General features: G+C 37.2%; 2 protein-coding genes across 3 annotated transcripts; both read right to left on the minus strand.

The window, feature by feature from the left end:
* Positions 1–2,537: 2,537 nt before the first annotated feature.
* On the minus strand, positions 2,538–6,584 carry gra (granulito). Of its 2 annotated transcripts, XM_074653809.1 has the most exons (8): positions 6,526–6,584; positions 6,271–6,384; positions 4,732–4,814; positions 4,569–4,627; positions 4,131–4,188; positions 3,486–3,592; positions 3,330–3,388; positions 2,538–3,075 (listed from the first exon to the last, which is right to left on the minus strand). In XM_074653809.1, exons 3-8 carry the CDS (start codon positions 4,811–4,813, stop codon positions 3,054–3,056), a joined length of 387 nt encoding a protein of 128 aa, XP_074509910.1. In that variant the 5' UTR covers position 4,814; positions 6,271–6,384; positions 6,526–6,584; the 3' UTR covers positions 2,538–3,053. The 2 variants fall into 2 exon arrangements, with proteins under 2 accessions (XP_074509910.1, XP_074509911.1); XM_074653810.1 differs by lacking the exon at positions 6,526–6,584 and having other exon boundaries at positions 6,271–6,401.
* A 1,349-nt stretch (positions 6,585–7,933) lies between these two features.
* On the minus strand, positions 7,934–14,291 carry rbm12bb (RNA binding motif protein 12Bb). Its single transcript, XM_074653808.1, has 2 exons — positions 14,120–14,291; positions 7,934–10,305 (listed from the first exon to the last, which is right to left on the minus strand). Exon 2 carries the CDS (start codon positions 10,281–10,283, stop codon positions 8,358–8,360), a length of 1,926 nt encoding a protein of 641 aa, XP_074509909.1. The 5' UTR covers positions 10,284–10,305; positions 14,120–14,291; the 3' UTR covers positions 7,934–8,357.
* Between the last annotated feature and the right edge of the window lie 1,489 nt (positions 14,292–15,780).

Raw genomic sequence — 15,780 nt, forward strand, 5'->3', positions numbered from 1 at the left:
AAACAGACCTTAACCTCCTGCCAGATGGCAGAGTCTGAAAGAGATGGTGTCCAGGATGGGAGGGGTTGGCCACAATCTTCTCTGCCCAGATAAATGTAGTCGAGTAAAAAGTATTTCCCTCTGAGATGTAGTTTAGTAGAAAGTAGCAGAACATGGAAATACTCAAGTAAAGTAGAAATACCTCAAAATTGTATTTAGCTAGTACTTAGTTACATTCCACCACTGAGTACATTTTATACTGTTGTGTTTTTCAAAGCATTCTTTACTCTTCCTGTTGGGATAAAATAATTGTTAATTATTTAACAGCAAAGTAGTAATGTGTTTTTGATACCTTCACTTTTTTTTGCATGAAATCAAACCGGGATGTTTGCTGAAATTGATAGGATGTGGCACCACAGCCCCACCAAGAAAAATTCCCACCTATCTTTTTTTTATACTTTATTTTTTTCTTTTTTTTCAAGGTTGTTTTTATATATGCAATTTACAGTTCGTAATTACAATAGTTTATAAACCAATTTTTTAAGTAGATGAGCTTATAGACAAACTCATTAAGTACACTAGAGAAAACAACTTCCAACATTCAAAATTGAAATAAAATTAAGAAGAGAAATAATAATAATAATGATAAAAAGAAAGAATAGTTAAAAAACAAAACAAACAAAAAAACACATAAAAAAAACAATAATACAAAAATACGAGAGTAATAATAACCCATGTTAACCCATGTAACTATATTTTTCCTTCTGTTAGACTCCATCTCTTCTCAAAAACATCCTCCATATTCCTTATTTTGTGAGTTCCCTTTTCCATAACTTTTACTTCTTGAATTACACTTTCCCATTTTATAAAATCTGGGGGTTTAGTTTTTGTCCACCCTTTTGTTATTTGCTTCAGTGCTGTGATTCTGAGTATTCTAAATAAGTAACGTTCATCTTCACCGAGACCAATATGATAACATATCTAAGAGTAATTATATGCAAAGATGAACTACAAAGGAGTATTTTGAATTTTAAAATAAATTGTCTAAAAAATTAAAAAGAAGTTTAATCACTGGCTAATGAGAGACTCATCTTTATATGGTTGGGTTATCCAAAGCAGAAGGAATATCCAGATCTGTTTATATTCCTTTGTCACTTGATGTTCCACAGAGTGTTATTAAAGACTTGACAAGAAGCTTTACAACTTTTTTTTGGAGGAATAAGTCTCATTATTTAAAACAATTAGTGCCTGTAAATACCAATGTGGAGATCAGGAAATTTTAGATTTTAGCACTCTTAATAATTAATTTAAGATTAAGTGGATTATTGAATACTTAAATTAAACAAGTTGAAATATTCCCCCCAATTTCCTGTTTGATCCGGTTTCTAATAAAATGTGACTTCTCTGTTGATAAAATCCCGATTAAGTGTTAGCAAATTTTCATGGGCAAGCACTGACAGCATGGTTATTAGCTTACAAACATAACTTTTCACCCCACAGGTATTTCTTATGGAACAATAAAGACATTTGGTAAAAAAAAATAGGACTATCTTCTTTAACACATGGTTTAATAATGGAATACTGACAGTTGGCCAATTACTTAATAAAAATGGTTATTTATTATCTTATAAAGAATTTCTTGATTTCTGTAAAACTAAAGGAGTATGCTGTTGTTTTCGATGCTGTACCAGAATGTCTCTTTATACTTCTATGAAACCCTGGTACTGTTGATCAACCTTTTAATTCAGAAAACTGTGTAGAAATATTTATATTGGAGGTACTAATATACTGAAAGAAAAGATTCAGTAATGTTTCTTTCCCCTTCACGTAGACGTTTTTGAGGATATACAGTGGACGAACGCTTGGAAAATGTGTGATAAACACTGTATCCATAACAAACTTAAGAATGTGATTTGCAAGATATTACATAGAACTTACCTGGTAAAACTTGTGTTAGAAAGAGTCAAGCTGGATATGATAATGTCATTTGTGTTGACTTGAAAAAGAGAGTATTTCCCTGCTATATTCATTATATATATAAAGAATGAAATTCTAGATTGATGTAGCCAACTTTCTACAAAGGAAACTTAAGATGAAATAAATATGTTTGATATAATGTTGTATTATGATGTTTTTTTATGATTTATCTCCCTCATTTGCTGCATAGAAAAGGGTGAAATAAAGGAAAAGCTTGATCATGTGGAAATATTGACTTATAGTGATGATGTTGACTATAATGTGAAAAATCTAGAGGATGTTTACTCATTTATACTTGAGAGATGCCATATCATTTCATATATAAAGTAGAATACAAGGTTTAATGCTGTACAGTTAAAGCTGGATTAATTGATTGAATATGTCTATTAAGACATCCAACAGACCAATCCAATTAATATCCACCCGATGGATTTAATATTATATATTCACTCTCATTTAAACTCTGTTTCGGTCTGAGGGAAAAACTTCACCAAGTACTCACAAACTTTGTCAGCCGTTTGGTGCTGGGCAGGTAGAGTTTTAATTACATGCAAGAAAGAAAATATCAACACACAAAACTGTTGCGCAATTGTTCCTTTATTAGAGAAGAAGTCAACATGTTTAGTAAGGCACGTTAGGTCACCATGCTGATGTAATCTCAGCTAATACAGCTGAATCTGTTGACAACTGTCACTTCAGGTAAGGTTTGTTTTATGACTCCAATATGATGAGTCTACATTAAATAGCATTTTTTTCTCCCCCAGTTTCTTTAAATGAAACATTACCACCAGAGCTGACAAGTAGCCCTTAATATCTAATGTTTCAAACATTTTTACAAAATGTAAATCCTTCACTCTCGCCAGACACAGCAGAAAATGTAAGCAAAAAATGCAACACTCATACTTAAAGCAAATAAAGTGGCGTTTAGTATTATTACTTAGTGCAACTTCACCTCAAACTGTTTGTCAGTCTCGTTCAAAAATAATAAACATGCAAAATTTAACAAGTTAAATAAAATTCACCAAGAACAGCATTTAGCAAAACAACAACACAAACACTCTTTGGGGGTAGTGAACACCTGTGCAAATTCCTTAAGGTTAGTGAAGCCTTTCTGCCGCCCTAAAAACAGAAAATGTTTATACTGTTAATTTGAAGATACCACACTGAACTCAACACCGATAGTAAAGACAATGATAGTCAGGGCTAATATGCATAAAAAAATTAAAAAATAACTATAGTTTTATACTAGTGTGAATTAGCCTTCAAATATTAATATGCACTCAATTCAAATCATAATGTAGATTGTCTCATTTGCTAGAGAATCAAAAAGATTTGATAAAGTCACAGAGTTCACATTATAAAATTAAACTCACATGTCTTCTTTTCCCCCATTGCACCTCATTTCATGAAGCCTTAGGTGCCCAAGATCTCTCTGTTATGACAGTATACAAACATAATTCAATGCAAACAACGCAGTTATTATTTAGAGAGGATGCAACCAAAAATGTGAATATCAACATCCAACTTACTGCCTCCGTTAGGACTATGGGGTGCTCTGGCAAGAACTCCGGCTTCTTCCTGGCCTGAGGGCAACTTGCCAGACCAATTAAAAAATCTCTTGAGTAAGATATTTTGCCTATGAAAATATAAAAATCAACATTCAAATCAGGCAAATCAAAAGAAGGGCATCTTGGTGTAAGCTACAGTCACCTTAAACTAGAGTATTTTATAAGCATGGAAAATGATAAAAACAGGATTAAAGACTATTTGACCACTGAATGTATGTCTTGTTACTGAACACTGCCAATTCATTGTTTGATGTAAATTGTTGTTTATTTTAAGTCTGTTGCTTGTTTCTTTTATGTGAAATTTCTTATGTTGTTTTTATGTTTTTAACTTTTTTGCTATCTTGGTCAGGGCTTCCTCGAATAAGAGATTTTGAATCTCAATGGGAATATTCCTGGAAAAATAAAGATTAAATTAAATAAATCAAATAAAAAGTAGTTGTAATTCTGTCAGTGCATGGGCCGTTTGTCAAATCATTACTGGAAATAACAATTTGGGGAAAAATGACCTCTCTGCTTAAAGTAAACACATTAACATTATAATGAAAGAATCCAGCTTCCAGATGAGCAGAAATGCATATAGTCATTAAAAAACACATTGTGTCTTACCTTCTTTCTGTTTGTGGAGGTTGACAATCTTGTAGAACTGCTCTATGCCGATAGTTGTCTATCAAGCACAACATTAGAAGAACATTAGAATAGTTTATGATAACTTAACTTTGTCTAAATCAATTGCTTAACAGACAAATGGTTTATATAAAGTTATTTTAATGAGAAAAATGTGAAGCATGAATCAGTGAGACTAAAATATTGAAGAGCTGAAATGATTAGTCGATCGAAAGAAAACAATTTGGATAATCCATGAAATAGTTTGAGTCATTCACCAATCAAATATACCAAACATTGTGTGGTTTCAAGGTCCCAAATGTGAAGATTTGCTGCTTTTATTTCATTTTTACATTTTACAAAATAATCAACAGAATAGTTGATAATGAAAATAATTGTAAGCTGCAACCCTGAAATATTGTCTTCTTTGGGATTTCTTACCTCATGATCCCCTTCCTCCATCATTGCCAGGGCACATGTGGCAGCATTTGTTTTTGGATCTAAATGAAGTGATACAATTCTCATATGATATGATCACAATGCATTTCAAACCAACACCTTTCATATTCCTACAAGTTGAGCCAACTGGTGCAGACTTGCTTACCAATGTCAACATGGATGCAGCGGCGCAGGGGTCTGGCAGGCTCCAGATGTTTTTGGAGGATTCTTCTCCTGGATACCTCCATTCTGGTGTCAGTGAGGTTCAGACATGTTTTAAATCGGCTACACTCTACAAAGCTTCCTCATCACATTTATAGAGTAGTGCTGCATTACTACAAGCAGACCTTAATGTTTCAGTATATTACAAATCAGTGCTTTTTTTAAGTGGGTTTGCAGACCATTAGGGGTCCTGTAGTGGGTCACAGCCAACAGCTGCATGTCAGGAATAGTGTTACAACTCTTTTACTCAAAAGAGTCTGAGAAATGAATAGGGGTTACTATTTAGATGTCAACTAATCTTTCCCAATTCATAGCAGAGAGGTATGCAAACACATTAATTAGCTAGATCATAAGTATCTTTACATAATTTGACAGTATCTCAGCTAAGTTATTTAGAAATAGGCCAATAAAAACTAGGAAACAAGCATTATGTGCAATATATTCCAAATCAGTGCACTTTCATAGACTAAGCTACTGGAGTTACCCTGCACTATACTCATTTTTAACAGTCTCTTCTGCACTATATTCACTTTTTTAATAGTCCTGTATCACAGCTGTTACTCTGCACTATATTCAGTTTTAACAGTTTTCTTCATCTCCTTGTATTTTTATATCTGGTATATTAACTTTTTTACTGCCTTTTTACTAACATGTTTTTGCACTATGAAACTGTGATGCTGGAAACTTGAATTTCCCTCGGGATCAATAAAGTTACTATCTATCTATCTATAAGTTGTTTCAGCAATTTTGGGGTTGATACCATTTGTTACACAGATTTGGTGCTAAATTTAACCATTTTTTACCACTTAAGAATTGATCAAAAATGATCAATAATTCCTCCAAAATACCACATTAAGACACAAAGACTTTGAGGAACACCATAGAAAAAGCCATGCTGTGATTTGGTATCAAAACTTTTGACATTTTGAGATTTCTGCAAGAATTATTATTTTTTTTATACTAACTTTTTTACTGCCTTTTTACTAACATGTTTTGCACTATGGACCTGTGATGCTGGAAACTTTCCCTGAGGATCAATACAGTTACTATCTATCTATCCATCCATCTATCTGTCTATCTATGTAGCACAACAGCTAACGTGAGCAACTTAAAAAATGGATAATTAGCTTAAGTAGGTTAACTGTACAGTAAGCTAACTTATCATAATTTAATATCTGTGAACACCAAGTCGTCGAAAACTCTCTCTAAAACTCTTTCTATCTTAATTTGTGAATGAAAGAAGCAACTTTTTGGACAGCAGGTGGAACATCCCTGCTGCCCATCACAGTGGTTCATGGCAGACATCTGTGTGGACCAGGTCAACCATGGTAACAGCAGACCGGCTACCATGACAATGCTGTAAAAGTTTGAACTCAGCAAAACTGTGATTCTACCTAGCAACACCGGCCTAATGACTCATAAGTAAAGTACTCTAACGTAGTCATTTTACTTTATAGTGACATGTTATGTTAAATGTATTCACCTGTAGTTCTATAAAGTTCCCTCGGCGTGTTTTCTCATGGATGTATCAGCTCTCACCTCTCGGTGTCATGGTAGCATGGTTGTCAAGGCAAAACTATAACTTCCGGGGACAGGCCTTCAAAATAAAATCATTATTTATTAGTATGTCAAAACCTCCTAGGCTTCGTCCGGAATCGCATACCATGTACTGCATACTCAATATGTGTCGTTTTTACAAAGGTATATTACGCATAGCAAAGTGAAATCTTATACTTACAGTTAAATTGAAGCGTTATTGATTGTTAGAGAGCTGTCCATCAACGTCCGTTATCGTCACTGCCGCGTTGCATTGTGGGATCCGTAGTTTTGTTTTTGTTTGTTTTTTTATTGAAGAATTAATTTACAAACATTAAGGCATTGTAATCTAAACTCAATACTTCTAACATATGAGGCACAATTGGATAGGAAAGATAATTTAAATTATTAAAAAATAATATAATAACAAAAATAAAAGAGGGTAGAAAATAATTAAAGGAACAAAAAAGAAATGCATAAATAAATAAATAAATAATAAGACTGCACTCTTCCATAGTAGCTCTAGGGGTCATCATCATATATGTTCAGTTCTTCATAAGCTCTGAGAGACTTTGCATGTTGTCCATTCATTAGTCTTAAAGCACTGAGATGATTGTCCACAAGGTCCCTTTTGAATGTGGGATCCGTAACGTCCAGCGTTGCATACTGTAATATTTCACTAAAAATAGTATGCAATTCGCGTACTATTGGTTTCATACTAAGGTTTACCGGACATACCAGAAAATCAGACGCAACCCTAATGTCAATAAAGGAATAAATTATAAATCTTATGTAGGGAATAAATAATAAGTTCTCAAATGAGCACACAGGGCACTTGGGGCTTTTACTTGATATTGCAAATTGTAAATATTAAGGCGGTCTTGGAAAGGACATAAATCGTGTGTCAGAAATGCTGCAAAGTTCCAAAGTTGGTGAATAGGAAATTATTCAAAATTCACCAGAATATTCACCATAGTATTTATGTTTATATATATATAGCTTTTGGATAGGATGATGAGAACCTTGCTGGAGTGCATTTTGCACCTGTTCCTTTTGAGTCCAAGCACTAAGATCTTTCAGAGAATGTTGAAATGAAACTCAAATAGTGCATTAGTAACTGATATACTGGAGAATTTTGAGCATCTAAATCTAATTTGTTTTTGAGTGACAGTACCTTTTTTTCACTGTTGTACACCAAAGATGAGGCATAATCATGTATGTATGTTCAGTCCATCTAACTGGAAACCCAAGAGGATGTAAATCAAATTTTGTGTTTAATTTTTTATTCTGAGAGAAGGGGTGAGATCAATATTTGAAATACACATTAAAGACTCCCTGTGGTCCCTCATCCTAGTGATGATCTCATCTTACAAGTCTTGCTCTTGGACTGATGGGTTTTATAAAAGGCAAACATTGTATATCACAACTTAATACTCTATAATGAATACAGAAAACCACTTAAGGGTAACCATTAAAACTAACCTTAACAGTTATCAATAACTGATTCCTTTTAATTGGTGATTATCCTGCACTTTATATACACAAGGTTTACATGGCAAGCAACATTTGTTTACACTGCAAGTGAAAGATCTGTGAAAAAAAACAGACAATTCAAAAGGTATGCATTTTTTAATAAAAAAATAACACTTTTGACACCAACCACATAATAGATAAATCAAAACAATTTACATATTTTTTTTCCACACTGTGTTGCAAGTTAAATTTAACAAAATCATTCAGAACCAAAAATCCAGTATTTCACTTAAAGATGGGTACAGCATACAAAACCTATATTATATAGTCAGGCTATTCAACAGGCTATATTACCTAATCACAATTTAAAAAAAAGAAGAAGTTATATTTACTGTATTCTCAATCATATAAAGCCATGCCATAAAAAACCCAAAGTCAAAATCAAGAACTTGTCAAAAAAAGCCATTGTTTCCCTTGAATGAACTTTTTTCAGCAACATTATGTATATTTCCAAACTAAACTGCTAGGGCAGGTTAGGTGCCATGAAAAGCAAGGTCACTTTCAAACAAGTAATAACTGTATCTTTCTTGGACCTATTGGTCTCCCACTCAGTTCCTCAATTGCTGTTAACGCCTCCTGACGGGACTCAAACAGTGCAGTCGCGGTGCCTTTAGCTTTTCCAATCTGGTCATACTGCACTGAGACAGATCCAGGGATAATGCGAAATCCATAGCAAAAGTCATAGATTTCTTCACATCTGATTTGGAATGGTAAGTTAAGTAACTTAACACAGGTGGGGCTGTCAAAATTCCGACCCGAGGGACCAAAGCCACCACGACCGCCATTGCCTTGGTCTTGTGGAGCGTAAGGGCCTACTGCACAGGGCTCATAATCACTGCCTCCATAGGTGTGAGCCTGTGAATTAGTCATTGGCATATTACCATCATGAGGATTCCTAAAGTCAGGGTACTCATTGTCACCAAGGCAGTAGGATGCCTCGCTTCTCCTGCCTGAGTATCGCTCCTCTCCTGCCAGCGGCTCTTGCACAATTGGCTCTTGCACCAGTGGTGGCTCAACACCCAACTGCCGCATCTGAAGACGTGAAATGCATTTCAGTATGACTTCTGACCCAAGAAACCGTTGTCCATTGAGAGAGAGTGCACTCATAGCCTCTGCCTCAGACCGGAAGAGAACCAAAGCCTTCCCAACTCCAGCACCTTCATGGTCACGCAGCACAAACACCTTGTCCTCTGTGATATCAAACCCAAGGAAGAAGTCCATGATCTCAACTTTACGTACATCAAATGGCAAGCTCCGCACAAACAGACACATTTTCTCTGAGTCATAAGGATCCTTGGGGTAAGATGGAGGCCTCTCCTGAGACATTTCAGAGTTTCCAGGAGGTCCGTCATCCACGCTCTGAGATTCCAGAAGGGTGATCATTTTCTCTCTTGAGATCGGCCGGGTATAAATCAATCGGTTCAAAAACTCCCTTTTATCAGGAGTTAAGGCCTCACAATAGTCACGCAGACTCCTGAACAGCACAAATGCAGATCTCGTTCTTCTCCCATCATTGCCAATTAAGTACAGGATCTGGTCATCCTCAAGCTTTGCATTACGGAATAGTCTTTTTATGTCTTCTTTGTCCACTGTATAGGACAGATTTTCCATCAAAACGCAGTACTCTTCATCAGAAGGAGCAACAGGCCTCTGAACCAAAGGTGATTGTGACCTCACGTGACGCTGATTCCTCTGATGGCGAATAGGTGATCTCTCCCTTCCAAAGTTGTCATCCATGTTGCCAGCCATTGACACTTTACCAGTAACCCGACGCCAATCGTCCGCTGTTGTTGTGGTAATCTCCACGTACCTTGACCCAATGTATTCCCTATCCCTCTTCAGGGCTTCGCTTGCATCCTCTCTTGTTGCAAATTTGACGAGACCTTTCCCATTTTTTGTACCATTTGCATTTTTCATCAAGAACATTTCATCAATAAGTAAACCGCTGAAAAAGTCACGGAGTTCCTCTTCAGTCACCGAGAAAGGCATTCCTTTTAGAAACACATGCACAAAGTCATCATCAGTGTTTGAAGCCCTCTGGTGCTGGGGGGGAGGGGTATAATCCGATCTGCTAGCTGATCTCCTGCCTCCCTCAGGGTCCACAGATCTTCTGGCACGTCTTGCATTCTCCTCAAGTCGTCGCTTTTGATCTTGCTCTACATTTGCTGTACTTCTTTCAAGCATGTTCTGCATCTCTACTTTACTACTTAGTAGCAATGTAACAGATAGACCCTTAATGTGACCTCCTGATCGTGCCATGGCTCTTCTTGCATCTTCATCGGAAGCAAAGATAATGAAAGCTTCGCCTCGCTCCCCACCAATTATGTGCACCCCTCCATCCGGAATATGTAGGCCAGTGAAGAACTTGCGAATATCCTCACAACCTGCTGTGACTTTTAGTCCCAGTAAACGGATGACGACCGCCATGCTGAAGTACAAACAACAGCACCTGCAGACAGAAGGGTATAGAATAGCATTATTGCCAACAGAGCTTCTCTAGCTCAGCGTCAATTTCCTGGAATTCCAATACAACACCAGGGCTCTGGAATAGCAATGTGAGACAAAGGACATCAGATACAAGGGACACCATTTACGATCAATGTCCACAACAGCCGCTTTTAAAACCGAGAAGAAATTCACATTTGTGAGGTTAACAAAACAATTCAACATATACTGTAGCTCATGCTGAGTGTTAAGTCCCAACGCACAATATCAACTCAAAGCATCTGCCCTTTGTTGAAATGGCAGCTAGACTAATGAAGTAAAACATGAACTACAAACCACTTCCCGAACAATTCCAACACAAATTGTATTCACTTTATATTCAATCAAGTTCCACGCAAGACTCATCACTTTACCATACATGAATTCATCATTACTCATATTTTTGAAATCACCAATGGCACACCATTCGTCCATTCGCCAGTACATTCAAAAATGCAGTCCAACGCTGGCTTAAAAAGTACAATATGGCAACAAGTCAAAAAACACAAAGCAACACAATCTATCTGGCACTATCATTTACCTTTTTGCCCTATATCAACATTATCAGACCCATTTAATCAATCACAGCATAGCTTAAATATTCAAATTCATCGTATATAATTCAACTAATGCAGTAAAATGTAAGTCTATCTGAAAGCCACTACTGGGATAACTGGTTTACAAATATTCATCTTGCAAATGAAATATGATGACGGCCAAAAACACAGCTGATTAAGTTGTTGCCTTCAAAACGCTGAAGGGCAATAGATTGAACATGTGTAATCTCCCAGAATGTGACAGCCCACAAAGGACTCACCATAGCCATTATTTCACATTTATGATCCTTTCCCAACATTAATGCTGCATCCAGGTGTTGCACATCACAATTGTAGGTCAGAGTTTTTCAAGTTTACCCCCAGGTAGTCCCACTTATTCAGCCAAGTGATCAATAACACCATGTTCGAACTTGGAACAAGTATTTTTCCAATGCTTTTGGAAGGGGACAGCCTTGTTGATCCATCATAAATTAGGTCTGGAAATGCACACTTGGAAGAAGGCAGTTCTTCAATTGGGACACAGCTACTACGCAGCAAGGACAAAATCACCGCTATCATGGCATAATATCCAAAAGGCATTTGCATGCGCTACATCAGCACCAGCTTCTGACCAAAACATATTTGCTACAATGGACGCACAACTCCCATCAACTTTACTGCATATTTGCAGGAAAGTGCTGAGGATATCTTCTCACTCATAAAAGGTTCATCTACTGCATTGCCACCTTGCTTTAACTCCTCAAACAGTGGTTCCAAAATATCCCATTCATGGCAAAAAAAAAAAACACTGTTGTGGATTGCATTGTTTGGCAATCTACACCTCTGCTGCAGTCTGTTCGTTCCAGAGGCTGGCGTTCCGGTTAATCCAATAGTGGCAGTGTCCTCTCCTCTTGCCCTTTCCCTGTCACGCTCTGCTCACCTCAGCAACATTTCCTCCTCTGTACAGTCTGGCACAAACTGATAGAGTATAATTACTGTTCCGCAGAAAGTGTTATCTTCTCATCCGAGTTTCAGAGCATTTAAGTGCTGTCATGTAGCCAAAACTGTGTTCCACCCTGAAGTCAGCAAAACTATTTTCGTAGACCATTCAATACAACTGTCAAACTTGTGACAAGTGTTTTCTACATTTGTGTTTCATAATCATTTGTATTCCCTGTTGAATTTCCAAACATCACAGCTCATGAATGCAATGCTATGTGGCAGCTGTATGGCAAAGTAATAAAGGTCAGACCATCACTTGCAGAATGTAAATGCACCACCGGGAAGGATTCACAAATCACTCCGCAATTTTATTTTTTAGGGATTTCATGAACTGAAGGAGAAGCTTTTCATACAGTATAAGGCAGCTGTGGACAGCAGATACTGCAATCATAACCCATATTTATTTATAGATAAATGCACACCAACTTTCCTGCTTTAATCACAAGTTATTTTCTGTGCTGATTTTGGTAGCAAAGTGTTTAATTTAAATAAATACTTTATATTTCAGCATTAATGGCAGCTGCCCTACCGCAGCAGCATCTAGCGGAGGTTGTCAAAAACGCAGTTTCGTCTCTTCTTCTGTTCTGGTGCGTATAATGAAATAGAATCCTGCCTGTGTTGCACCAAAATCTGTGACCGCAAAGAGCGAGCATTACATGAGGACAGCATTTCTGACAGCTGTCATCAGAAAATGTGACCCCACTGTACCTATCTTTTGCTGTTCTTTTAGACTTTTATGAATATATATTTAAAGAAAAATATTAAAATTAATTTGTTTTTACTGTCACATATTTGCCTCTTTTATTACACAGGTACTGTGGGGGTCACACTTTCTGACAACAGCTGTCAGAAATGGTGACCTCATGTGTTGCTGCGTCTCTGCGGTTACAGATTTCAGTGGTCACAGATTTCAGTGACCACGGATATGGCTAGCTGCTTGATTCCAGACCTCTGAACCAAAGCCCACAATAAATTAAATGAAATCAAACAGCAATTCAGCTTAATTTTCAGGCTGTATCATGGCTACACATAGCCATCAGACACCACACCATAGTGCACCAGAGGACTGACTTAAATCTCTGCCAAATGCTCCTTGAAATGACACAAAACCAACTAATATCACCTATTGTTGTGTTGTAAACGCAATACGAACTTTATTAAGGAACCGTCGCCACTGGCATCACAATAGTGATGTGTCGGTCGCGAACGAGTCGGCTCTTAGAGCCGGCTCTTATAAGTGAACGATAAACGTTTTTTTTTTTTTTTTAATTAATTCAAGGCAGAATGATAGGAAAATGTTTTCTCTGCGCCACGGGCACTCCATGCGCTGACTGTGACTGAATGTTATGTTAATGACGTCCAGGTGATTACAGACAAGGATCATACCATCAAGCAGGGAGGGGCGGGGGTGCACGGCCCGCTGACAGTCTACAGGTACAGAGCAGGAGGGAGAGGAGGAGAGAAAGAGAGAGGAGTGCGGTGCGCGAATAGCAGACAAGATGAGTGACAGTCGAAGCAAACAAAGCAGCATGTAAAATTATGGTATTCCGGAAATTATAATAAGGTATATAATAAGGTATATAAGGTTAAGTGATGTATGTGCACAATTACTAATCATAGGTCAAAACAGCGCTTAATTTGGCTGAATTGTAAAAGGCAGAAGTGGTAAAACGAAGAGCCGTTTAGGAGCCAAAAGAGCCGGATCTTCTTGGTGAGCTGAGTCAAATGATCTAGCTCACTAAAAAGAGCCGGAATTCCCATCACTAAATCACAACCTCAGAGTAGCTAGCGTTAGCTCTTACAGCTAACGTTACCTAGTTGGTCATCCAAGTAGTCCGATATGAGGGCATTCAATTACAGATTCACTGAAGAAAAGCGGCACCCAGCTTACTAACGTCACTAACTTACGTCAACGTTACCAAGGCTACCAAACACGGATAATGACCACCGGGCCTTATAACAGAAGACACGCAGCAATCCTATAGAATAACGCCAGCATTTCATCTCAAACGAACCAGCGACTAAACATACATGACGTTAAACTTCCGTAACGTGGCTACTTCGTTAGCTAAGAAGGTGTCGAACATTATCATCATCATTTTAGCTATCGATAGCTATGCTAAGCTAGCTAGGCCTCTAGCTTCAGTGTTAACTAATAAGACGACTAACACTGACCTAAGACAATGAATAACGTTATTCTTTAAGATAACACCGCAGCACCTAACCAACGACAACACTTACACAATTGGCAAAGCACGGATTCTCGTACAAAACAGAGAATAGTGACAGGTCGGTTTGGCTCAGTCGAGTTTAGCTTCGTGTCGCTCCCCGGTCTCTAAGCGGATGTGGAGTTTCGCAATTTGGGGGTTACCTTCTTCTTCTTCTTTAAGGTTTATTGGCGGTTCGCAAACAACGATTTGGTGCATTACCGCCACCTACTGGACTAGAGTGTGGAGCAGTAGAAATAAATAAATAAAATAAAATAAAACAACAACAAAAACAAGAAAAAATAATAATGATTATTAATAATAATAATACTAATAATAATTAAATTCTCTCCATTATTCATGTTGCCCTTAAGTAATTAATTAGAAGATTGTGTGCTTCCTTATATGTCTTTCCTAGCATATTGTAATATTTCCATCATCTACTCCTGATACCAATTCCCTTTCTTTCTTTGTCATATTTGTTGCACTCTATAAGAACATGCTTGACAGTTTCCGGTTTATTACAGTGGGTGCATAATCCAGTTGGGTGCTTGCTTGAGGGTTACCTTCTAGAAACGACCGATCTTCTTCTTCTTCCTTACTACATGACTGTCTGTAAACCGACGTGAACGGCTCATACCGCCACCTACTGTATCGGGGCAGGTAATGAAGAACGTCTGGAACCTGTTTCATGTAAATCTTTTTTTAAAGGCCCTTCCTACCTAAATTTATTTTTATTTGTATTTTTTAATTATTATTTTTATGTTATTTATTATATATTTTCAAATTTTAAAGTATTCATTAATTAGTAGTGCTACTGGAACCACACTCCCCTCCCTGCAGGACCTATACACCAGGAGGTGCAGAACCAGAGCCTACAGGATTATGAAGGATCCTCACCACCCAAACATTGGACTGTTCCAGCTGCTGCGGTCAGGCAAACGCCTCCGCAGCCATGCTGCAAAAACAGAGAGACTGAAGCGGAGTTTCTTTCCCCAGGCCATCAGGACTGTGAACTCTGACCTCTCCAGGGCGCATACCAAGCGCCACATACTTCCCTCCTTATCCACACACGTTCACACACACACACACATAGGGCCACATATGTGTGTACAAACACACTCATTACAAACACACTCATTACCATTCTATTCACTCACTTATATTTATATTCCATATTGTATATAGACCCCTCCCACTGTAAATATTGCCATTGTCCCTACAATTCTCACTACATTTTTAAAATATTTGTACAGTTGAAGCTGTTTTGCACAATCTCGTGAGCACTGCCACTTTACATTTCACTGCACATCTTGTATGAGTATGTGACAAATAAAACTCTTGAATCTTGAATCTTTATTTATTTCATTTAGATTTATATAATTTAATTAATCTATTTACCAATTTATTTATTTTTGAAATCCCCGTCTATCATTGTTGTTGGTGTTGTGTACCCTTTTTTCAATATCGATTGTGGTGTCCTTTTTACATTGTACAATTTTACAATATCAATAAAAAATGCTGAACCTAAAAGCCCTTCCTACCTGAATGTGCGTACCTCTATCTCCAACCGACCTTTGCTGTTCCTCTCCTTCAATGTCTCTTTCTACATTGAAATTACTACAACCTATAAACACTGTACCAACTATTCCCTTGTTACAAGTCAGACGCTTTCTTTTTCACGATACATCGTGC

The sequence above is a fragment of the Sebastes fasciatus genome, chromosome 12 (assembly GCF_043250625.1).
Source record: "Sebastes fasciatus isolate fSebFas1 chromosome 12, fSebFas1.pri, whole genome shotgun sequence".
Classification (NCBI taxonomy): Eukaryota; Metazoa; Chordata; class Actinopteri; order Perciformes; family Sebastidae; genus Sebastes; species Sebastes fasciatus.